The sequence below is a fragment of the Colletotrichum acutatum genome (assembly GCF_030867785.1).
Source record: "Colletotrichum acutatum strain CBS 112980 chromosome Unknown BDZ83scaffold_30, whole genome shotgun sequence".
NCBI lineage: Eukaryota > Fungi > Ascomycota > Sordariomycetes > Glomerellales > Glomerellaceae > Colletotrichum > Colletotrichum acutatum.
Window position 1 is genome coordinate 268506 of NW_026849024.1, and position 10436 is coordinate 278941.

Consider the following 10436-nt stretch of genomic DNA (forward strand, 5'->3'; position numbering starts at 1 on the left):
GGAGGGGCGGAAACCAATTAGAAGCCAGGTACCTGACCTATCTACCTTTAGTTAATAAGGCAATTAGGCGGACATTTGCAGGTGGTGGTGGTAGTGGTGCATGGCGAAGGTACGAAGGTGCGCCTCAGGGTCAATTGAAGCTCAGAATGGGAAGGGCTATAAAGTACGGTACTTCTTTTACCTTTGGTAAAGATAGAGTACCTATTTGCTCTATACTATCCGTGCCTTGCGATGAGGTACCTTGGGTAATCTTCAACACGAGCAGAAATGGAAAGCGAGAGAGACTCAGGGAGAAGTGATACTGCGAAAGCTTGAGAGTTTCAGTACCTTAGCTTTTCCCACTGCCCGCCAACCCACACACCCAAAGAATTAGACTTGGGCAGTCTGCCTGGTGTCTCTCTCTCCCGTCTCTCATCCAGGTTCAGCTGTCCCGTCCAGTCCGCCCTCGTCGTTCAGGTTCCATTGTCTCAGTGAATGGGAAGCGCGTGGGCGGTACCTTAGCGGTAGCATGCCGGCCACTTGCGCAGCCCACCGAAGCGGGAATGCGCCACAACGCTGCCCTCTTGTCACCTAGGTTCTTTACCGATACTATGATGTCCTATGGCTACGGGGACGGAGGATTGAGGACGGACTACCCAGTGGCTGGGTACGGACAACAATAGGGTAGAGATGGCATGCGGAATTGCTGCCCGTCTGTCAGCATCGTTGGTTCAGATTTGGTTGTCAAGTGTTCGGCCGAAAACCTGGAGGAACCACGCCTTCTTGATCCCGCTTTTCGGTTTGTACGGTCGAAAACCGCAATATATTGTCAGATCAGGTACCTGACGTGTTGACCCAACTTGGAGGAGTTGCGATACATCGCTATCTCGCCATATCTTCGTGTAAGAACTTTCCAGGTTCGAGAAGGTAGGTAGGTATTCTCAGAATGCCTTGCCTTAGTAATGCTCCTGCTCCATGCTCCATGCTTCCTTCCCGTTCATCATTCATGTCGACTGCGACTTCCTCATGGCTCATGCAGCAACGCTGCCCCGCCCCGTCATGTGGGGCTTTTGGGAGACTCCGAGAACTGGAAGGAACGTTCACGTCTCTGAGTGGTTGACAGCCCAATGCATGTACCTTCAGTACATGTGCGAAGTACCTCTCCACAGGCGCACTCGCTCGTAGGGCGGAATGGGGGCCGGGAGCGAACCAGAAGCGAACCAGATGGCGAGGGACCTGAGACCACCGCCCACTCACACGGCAAATCAAAGTATCGTCTTAATTCTTCCATTTGCGCGAGGCGTTCTTTGCTATCGTTGGGCGCATTTCTCTCAGCCCCAGCCCGCAGGGCAGTTTTACCTCTCCACTGCAACTTTGCAACTGGGACAGAGTCACCTCAGACCTCACACACTCATCCCGTCACCCACTCCCCGTCTTACACTTGCGCCGCCGTATGAGCATGGATCCAATACCTACATCCATCCCACCACATCTTGTCGCACAGATGCAAGCTACTGTGGCTTACTTCTGTCCCTCCACTTAGTTCACGCTCTGCTCTTACCCTCAGCGTCCGTCGCCGCACCTCACAGGCTCACTGCACCTCAGTGGATGGGTGGCTGGATTCTTGTCCCTGGGCTTGATAATGCCACAAGATTAGTCTCATCTCGACCTCGACACGACATTTGGTCATCGACTATCGACCATCGATAACCCTTGGGTCAGCCTGTGTTCACCGAGAAGGCAGATTCCCACTTCCGGCCCTAGCTCCGGGTGGTCCCACGCACATTTCATCGGCGATGCTGTGCGCCTAATACCTCATGCCGACCACATACCAAACCCTTGAAAAGCGCTCGTCAGACCTACCGACTTGCAGACGCTTGATGTCATCCGACGGCATATGCTTCTCGTTGAAAAGCTGCAGTAACGTACGAATGCATGCCCATGTGCCAGATGCCACCCATACGCATCAGCCCCTAAGCGGAGTGTCGCGAATATCGACAATTGTTTCCGCTTAAGGATTGTCCGTCCATATGGCACCAGAAACGCTCTCAGCTCGGCCGTCATATCGCTCTCGCATTCAAGAGTCTAAAAACCGAAAAACCCCCCCAACATCCGCTCTGCACAGGGTGCGAAGTACCTATACTGGGGAAAGCGACATTGGCTAGTGGGGCCTAGCACCATTATGCACAGCCGCAGCCGCCGTGATGGAACTCGGATATTTCAGTCGAGTTGGGGATCCTGGGCGAAGCAGAAGCGCTGTGTTTTTGAGCTTGACCGCTGACCTGGCGGTGCACCCCGCCGGTCGCCGCTCCAAACCCGCGGCATCAGGGTTGCGCAGCGCCACAAACATCCCCGACCCGTCCGTGAATGTCGGCGACGCCTCACGCTTTGCATGGAAATACCGGCGTTTCCACGCTCGCTTGTTGGTCTCCGTGTCTTATCTGCGGCTAAGGCTATCGCAAGCCATGATATGTATATTTATTCGTGCTTTCGGAGTGTGTCTCGAATGAACCCCCCATCTTCCGCCTGATCCGCGAATGGCAGGCAAGTCTCCATCAACGAGCGCCTTCAGTAGACGCGATCTCTTGGCGGTTAATTAGATTGAAGTCCATCGATGGGGCATGTTATACCGTGAATTAGATGCAGCGAATTCGTCGGTTCGACATGGTGCCGAGTATGGAAAACTTTCGGCGACCTGGAACCATGAATGGACACCAAGACGCATGGATCACAATGCCAACGGATGACCTAGGCTTGAACCAGACTTCTATCAAGTCTTCTAGGCTATGAGAACCTCTCGGGATCTCGATGTAAGTGATATACACAACAGAGCATATAACCAAACAATATTTGCAAAAAAATACTGGGTGAATATTTCAAGGTACCTAGCCAACCATTCTGCGTTGGCGGGAGAAAGAATTTTAAGTGTAACAAGGTACGATGAACGCATCCTCGGGGACGTCTTGGCGGGCTTATCTAATCACGGCACCTGATCCACCTCGGCGACATCGACAACCACTGCCACCAAGAACCAGGGTGGAGATCACCTGCCCAGAAACTCTAAAGCACTACACTTCAGCTCTGGATCTATCTACTCTGTATCTTTATGGCGATGGAGCCATTTCAGCCCTGAATTCCGCCATTCGTTAAATTGACTGTTCGCCTCCTGCCGCCTTCCAATTGGCTTCGTTTCTTTTAGTGAAGGGGCCGTACAGATACTGCTCGGTTGCAAAAGCGGCTCAGTCGCAATCCAACACGGCTCATCGAGACTGTAACCAGCGTCGCAGTAAAAGAGCCTCTTGAACACTTATTATCACAATGTTCCAGGTTCGTATTCCCATCTCGAAAGAGAGCATCTTCTGCAATGCCACATTGAGGTCTATAGTCACCAATGTTCGTAATGAACTATCGCAGCTCACCATCGCTTTTTCTCATCCTTACAGCCAAACCCCCAAGACCACCTTCACCTGCGCCTCCACCGCGCTCGGTCCGTAATCTTAACCGCCGAGGAGTGAGTCAAGCTCTGTGTTTCTCAAATTCTCCCATCATTGACAGTATTAACCCTTCCCTCCCCCTCCCCCAAAGACTCGTCGAAATCCGCGCCGCCCAACGAACGTTCGAAGGCGCCTACATGCGCACAGCCCTCTCCCAGTTCTCCTTCGCCCTCATCATTCTCAAAATCTTCACGTCAGAGTTCTACGCCATCGGCGCCTTGTTTGCCGTCTACGGCGCCGCCGTCATGCTCGTCGCCATCTTCCGCCGCCACGAGGGCAACCGCCAGTTCTTCACGAGCCCGAAAGTGGACGAGGGCAGCGGGGTCGCGAGCGGCGGCGTGGTGCGCAAGTTCCGCACGAGCGGGAATAGCGTCGCGATGTTGACCGTGTTGAGTCTCGCTGCGTATGTTACGCTTTTGGTGCTTACTTGGCAGCTTGTGCAGTGAGGTGAGAGAGATGGGCAGGCTATCTGGGTTTTTGTGTGGTTTTTGTGGGATGGACTTTGATGGGCACGGCAATGAACAAGACCGCGGCGGTGTTCTCTCAGTGAGCATTTTTAACCTGGGAAACTCTCTCAGTCACAAATCCTAATCTCACCGGACCAAAACCCATCAAACTTCTCTAGAGCAGATCAAAAGGCAAAGGTCTAGGCCTCCCAAGGACTCTCTCCTACATCACATACGCTCAGCCAAGATATCAGAGAACTCGGCGCCATACTGAACAATCAATGGTCCGGAACAGCAACCCCAGATGTAGCCGACAGGGTGTCGGCAGCACCAAACTCATGTTCACTACCAATGGACATACCAACAACGGGGGATCGGGACAGTAAAGTCCCTAGGAGTACTCTAGACTCAAGAAATGGTGTATTAGTTCGCCTCGTGCAGTTTGAAGCTGGTCAGGGAGAGACAGGTTTCCATCTACGTCGGCGCTGGGAAGAGGTTTGAAAGGGGTCCTCGATTAAAGGAAAAAAGGAGATAAAGGGGTACATGTTACTGAGAAACCATCTGAAACTGACCTTCTGTCTCCGTTCAGAATGTATCTCGTATAGTAGGAGAGATTCTACTCAGATTCAAGCTTAGAGTCATTTGTACATCTGATGACCCACGTGAGCCAGACATTCCTCCTTGTCCTATGTATGCGTTGGGGCTCGCGGGGATGAGCACCTAAATTCCCGTCCATCTATTGCCTTTCCTTGTCAGTCTCAACCTCCATCACCTCCAAGGTCGCCCTCACATTTCCTTGGAACTTGGGGTTTACCGCCAGATACAGAACCATAAACGGCCGATGAGGGTGGAAGGGCATACAGGTACCAACAATCCTCAGCGCGACCTCCTCGCTGCAAAAGCCCAACAGGGTTGCGAGCTTAATCTCACAAATATAAAAATAGGAGTTTGATAGATCTAGACATGAAGTCAAAGGCTGAAGAATAAACGGACTCAATAACAAATTCTGGATTGAAGTATGCGCCACCTCCGAAGGAAGTTTTCGCAAGTCAGAGAATTCTATATACTCATATGATGCGCGCTCGAGGGGAAGAAAAGACAAGGGAAACAGTTTGCGGCGTAGTAGAAACGCTATACTGCGAAGTGAAGACGAGAAAACAAAAGAAATAACAACCAAAAAAAAAAAAAAAAATGAGCCAGAGGTAAGCGTCATGATGACGCCGGTGGTATAACATGCGTGTCTCCAGATCCGACAAATGCGATCCCTCCCCTTTCTGTTTTCGAAGCCTTCCTCGTCCACTTGTCGCCGCTGCTGAAACTCCCTATATCTCCTCAATGCTCGTTGCTAATATAAACAAGAAAGGAATAAGAAAGACTCCTCGTCCGACTGTACGGCGTTGCTGTTCGCCGCGCCCGGCCCGAACCCCCCGTCTCACGGTGCGTTCCCGAGACAAGAGTGACCTCGTATTCCGCCTAGGTGTAAGTAGGCTCCTCACCCTCCCCGCTTGCTCGGCATCGGCCATGCGCCTTGCGCTCGGGGCCCCGCAACATTCCTTCCGCAATGTGCTTGCACTTAAATCTGACGTCTGCCAGCAACACGTTCCGTGTGATCCCGGCATTGCAGAGCTGTCATCGGCATGACGCTGTCCCTTGCTCCTCGCTTGAATCTGGAGTGTATGGTTGCCGTTGCTTTTGAAATCTTCCAAACCCCGATCGATTGCTTTCTGTCGTTTCTCGTTCTGGGATTCGGCTCCATTTTCGAATACTTCGCACCGTTCCAATGCCATAACTGCTGCATCGAAAACACGACTTCTTTCCAGGGGACTCAAGGTTACCGTTTGGAACATCTTTTCCGGTTTGGCATGAATTTGAACTACTCTCCTAGCTTTTCTACTTAGCCTCATGTTTGCTTAGGGTATTTCGTTTTCCTTGTTCATCTCTCTTTTCTCGGCCATGGGCCCCGTCTCGTCTCCTTGATGCGGCATGTCGGTTTCCATGGAGTCTGAAGGAGAAGTAGCATGCTTGGCATCAGGTTTACCAAGGATTTCCGTTGATGATGCAGAACGGTTGCGTCTAGGAAGTGCCTAGCTTCCGCTACTGTTGTCGTAAGCCGTCCAAGTATCGTATCCCTCGGATGGCCTAGAATAGCCGTAGGGCTGCTGCTGCTGCTGCTGCTGCTGTTGCTGTGGCCAAGTACCGTAGCCTGAAGGCGGATTGGCGCCTGCAGACATGGAAACAGTGTGCGGGTCCATAGTTGGGAAACTTGTCGCAATCGGGTTCGTGTACATGTCAGTCGTCATGACGGTCGAAGACCTTCTGGGGTACTGTCGGCCCTGCTGTGACATCGTGGGGTATTGTGTAGGTATCTGTGTGCCTCTTGGGTATGCCATAGGGTTCCCTATTGCGAAGGAAGCATATCCCATGTTGTTTTGAGCATTGATATCTGCGTTGCTCCAGTTGGCTGACGGTGGGGCTTGAGATGTATACGGCGAGAACGACGGAGACGGAGTAATCGGGGACTGTTCAGCGTAAGACTTCTTCGTTTCCTTCAAGTCTCCTGACTTTGTTGCATAGTTGGAACTAACGTCTGGCGATGCCCAGTTCGTGATTTGGGGGTTCGCAAAATCGTAGGGCTGGGAAGACGTTGCAGTGCTCGAAGCAGACACTGTTCGCTTGTTAGCTATTTGACATGTCCCCGAGCTGTGTGGAAAATGGCCTGTTGGGTCCTGACCAAGATTTTCGGCTGCAGAAGTCTGGATAATTGTCGGTAGTATGTTTTGTGACGAGGGCAGAACTCCTCCTTGATGGTGCTGATAATGTTGGGATCCATCTAGGGCTTTTCCGGGAAGTACAACGGGAGAAGACGATGCGGAAGCGGTGTTGGATCCTCCGGCAGGTATTGGTTGCGGTTTGGGTCTTGCTTCAGCCGTTTGAGACGGCGCCTGGTCTACAGGGAAGAAGCTGCAGTCTTTCTTCAACCTGATGCAATTTCTACATCGACCATCACCTTGTACCTCTGACATTATGCATCGAATTTTCCGCCTGCGGCAATGTCCTTAACATTGCTATCATCAGTACAAAACTCAAAGGAGACACGAGAGGACGGAACACAACACTTACCACAAGCTACCGAGGTCCGGTGATAGCCCAGCTTGTTCCTCTTCTTGTCCCCAGCTTGGCCAGACTGACTTGAATCAGAGATGTTGGCCTGCCGCAGTCTGACATTAGGCTTGTTCAAGGAGCGTTTTGCTTTTCGACGACTCGCCTGTAAGATGGAATCTCTACGCTCCTGATCTGTCGGATCGTGGTTTTCCTGGTGCATGGATGCTTGGCCTGAGCTTGATGCGCCGTAGTTGGGCGCGAAGCCAGAATTGGGAACCTCCATGTCGGAACTGAGGGGAAGGAAATGCGCAGGATATTGGTAAGACATGATGGAACCCTTCGCTCCAAAGTCGGTGACGTTACAAAGTCGATTCCTCTTCGGAACGTTAGGTCCACATAAAGGTCAGAGACCTATATACTGCTATACCCTTGATGAAGCTTTCGATGTCTAAGCGTCACGAGATGGGATGGGGAAAGGCGCTTCGAGGTGTTGTCTCCTTTTGACTGGCAAGGCAACTTTAGTATCCGGGGGTAACGTTCGTCGAGACTGGCTGATGTTGGTCCGGAATCGAGGCTTCGGAGAAGCAATCAAAGAGAATGCAGTGCGTCCTTGATGTTTATCAAGTGACACCTCGTGGAGACGTTAACGAGTGGACTACCAAATGACGGTTCAAGATTTGCTGTCAATGTCGCGTTGGGTGCGGTACGGATAGAGCGCGGTTATGACCGATGCGGACACGGCACAAGGCGATGCCAGGGACGGACCAATCGAGATGATTTGAGTGGTCCAGCAAAGCTGCGAGTGCGGTAACGGCTAGGATAGTGTACCAAAGTCGGGAAGCTTTCTGAATGGGCTGCCGTCAAAATTGGGTCGGCTCCCCAAGTTTTTCCCGGTTCCGTGGGCTGATGATTACCACCCAAGTTGGGTAGGAAGGGGGAAGTCTAATAACAGCAACTGCAGACAGCGTATTCTCGAATTTTTCTGCGTCGAGATGCGTGCCTTGCAGCCGTGGCAGTTTATATCGAGGGTATATTGCGTCGAGTAGGTTAATGGTGATGCTTGGGAGGTGTGACGTGGAGACACAAAAGACGAAGGTATCGAGCCTGAGAATGAGACCAAGACGTGGTCAGACAAGATTCAACCCTAAGTATGGTTTTGCATGATGTAAAGACCAACCACGAAGGAGGAAAGAACGCACGAGGGAGAGATGACGAAAACATCCGAGAAAAGAAAAGAAAGGCACGTACCTTGCCAGTCACAGGCTGCTGAACGATAGCGACTTCCTTCCTTGCTTCTCTGGGAGACTCTGGGACTACAACGGCAGCAAGGGTGTCAACAACACAGTTTGTGATCTTGGGCATCCAGGTCAAGTGTTTTGGAGTCGCGCCGTTACAATGGAATGGGGCATCGATGATGTGTGTACCTGATCTTTGGAGATGGTCGTCGAAGAGAAAACCGCCAATAGGCTTGCAGTTCTAGACAGCAAATGACTCTCGAGTATAAGGAACCCAGCCTTGGCTGTATAATCCCCTCAACCTTGATATCCCAATTTTGAGTTTCTTCGGGGGTTCGCAAGTGTAAACAGGGTTTTTTGGTTCACTATGGTAGTCGGTCAGAAGGTAGATGCAAGGCACCAACGAAGCAGACGATTGAGGAGCAAATGGATAGACACCAAGTAGTTGGTGGAGCATCAGGGAGCCAGTCTCCAAGTGAAGACACAAAAGGGGGAAGAACTTTGAAGTTTTTCCTACCTTGCTTGACGTGTGGCTGCATTCAAGGAGTGCCCAAGTAGCACCACGCAGCTAGAACGTTGTGTTCGAACGCGAATGGACCGCGGCAGATGGCTGTACCTTTCCAGCGCCACCAGATGGAAATCTCGGCTTATTAGTTGAATGTACGCGCTAACAGGAACGCTCTCGATGATTGATGGACGTTTGGTGACAACTGTACGTGGGGGCCAGGTAGCTTGTCTCAGACAGCAGACAGAACGTTTCCTATTCGCCCGTCTGTTTACCGCTTGTTAGACTCGGTTTGATCGTAGGGCAGTCTCTTCGAGGCTGAGAAGAAGACGTCGGGCCACGACTTTGAGCCTTCGAGACTTTCGGAGCAGTCGTCAAGAGAGTGCGATGAGTTGCAAAGACTCGAGGGCTGAGTTGCTACGGTGTGGAGCTAAGATGGTAGATGTGGCGGGTTTATAGGAAAGGACTGTTGTAGCGATCTCAGTGGCGAGGGGCTCGCTGGAATCCTTCGGTCATTGGAGGAGGAGGCCGGTGTGAGAATTTTCCAAAGAGTCCAGTCTTGTAGGGATGCAAAGCTGGTCAGATGCGGAAGACCCTGAAAACCTGGTTCTGGTCCCCTCCTGCTTCGGTCCACTCTGACATCGAATGATGATGCTCGGCCCTCTGCTTGCGTCTGCCGTGTGAGGATGAAAAGGGAAGTGTGAATGAGGTCTCAACCAGAGAGGTTGAACCAAACTCTTGACGAAGAGAAGCGATTCAATAATGACGAGGGGAGAAGAACAAGGAGGTGCGGCGGGACGGCATGCAGTTAGCCAGAAGTCGAGGAAATTAGAGAATACAGCCAGAGCCAAAAGTCATCAGGCCGTTCTAATGACCCCAGAGTCTAGGCGAAAATGGAAAGTAAAGAAGAGCAATTGGGCTTTTGGATTCTGAAAAAAGTATCCTGAAACTGCTTCTCGAAAAGCGCTTGCCCAGAATAGTCTTTGTCCTTCTTCCCTTACCATTCTGTGACGACCCTATACCATTGATCGTGTACCTAGATCGTTATTCGGACTTGATAAGCGCCGGGTAGTCTGGAGGCCCTAGAATCAGCAGATGCTCTGCTTGTGATCTTCCCTCGACACTCCCTGGCACGATCCCTCGTCCGTGATGCGCACCGAGCAGACTCCCAAGCCAGACGGTGACCCTACAAAGGATATTGAGTAGCAAGCGCTGGGTACCCGGCGTCTCATCTAAGGCAGCGCAGCTGTGGATTGGCTGGTTGTCGTCACACTTCATCTCACCCCATCTCATATCCCATGCTCATCTTGCGAGCTCTTGGAGGGTGCTTGAATTGACCAGGGGCCACTCGCCGTCGAGTTGCCTCCAAGCGGCCCTTTCTTCCAGCCCCTGCCCCATCACGACGGGGATCCAGGAAGTGTGGGAGGGTGGATATGAAAAGCCTGGGCAGCCAGGGTGTGTTGGAGGGGTACGCAACTCCAGATGACAAGACAGAAGGCCAGATGCCATTCTCGAATCTTTTGCCGAAAATCAGGCACAGGAGGCACGCGGCCAGGAACTTCTGGGGGCTAAGAATTGGCGGGCATCGGTTTCTGATGAGGACATACCTCAAGGGAAAGTGAACCGCTGAACCGCTAGGAGACATGGCGAGCCGTTCTACTGTTTTTGCTGCCAT

The 10436-nt window shown here is 51.8% G+C and overlaps 3 protein-coding genes across 3 annotated transcripts; 1 reads left to right on the forward strand and 2 right to left on the reverse strand.

Annotated features, from left to right (window-relative positions):
- Nucleotides 1-3213: 3213 nt before the first annotated feature.
- BDZ83DRAFT_252865 (uncharacterized protein) lies at nucleotides 3214-4287 on the forward strand. The gene is made up of 3 exons (XM_060501941.1): nucleotides 3214-3306; nucleotides 3423-3490; nucleotides 3565-4287. Exons 1-3 carry the CDS (start codon nucleotides 3298-3300, stop codon nucleotides 3917-3919), a joined length of 432 nt encoding a protein of 143 aa, XP_060366791.1. The 5' UTR covers nucleotides 3214-3297; the 3' UTR covers nucleotides 3920-4287.
- A 1716-nt stretch (nucleotides 4288-6003) lies between these two features.
- On the reverse strand, nucleotides 6004-7349 carry BDZ83DRAFT_718309 (uncharacterized protein; the record flags this gene model as incomplete). Its single annotated transcript, XM_060512053.1, has 2 exons — nucleotides 6004-6974; nucleotides 7040-7349. The coding sequence occupies 2 exons, from the start codon at nucleotides 7347-7349 to the stop codon at nucleotides 6004-6006; spliced, it is 1281 nt and encodes a 426-aa protein (XP_060366792.1).
- A 2456-nt stretch (nucleotides 7350-9805) lies between these two features.
- On the reverse strand, nucleotides 9806-10436 carry BDZ83DRAFT_650226 (uncharacterized protein; the record flags this gene model as incomplete). The annotated part of the gene is made up of 3 exons (XM_060510355.1): nucleotides 9806-9947; nucleotides 10045-10203; nucleotides 10369-10436. 3 exons carry the CDS (start codon nucleotides 10434-10436, stop codon nucleotides 9806-9808), a joined length of 369 nt encoding a protein of 122 aa, XP_060366793.1.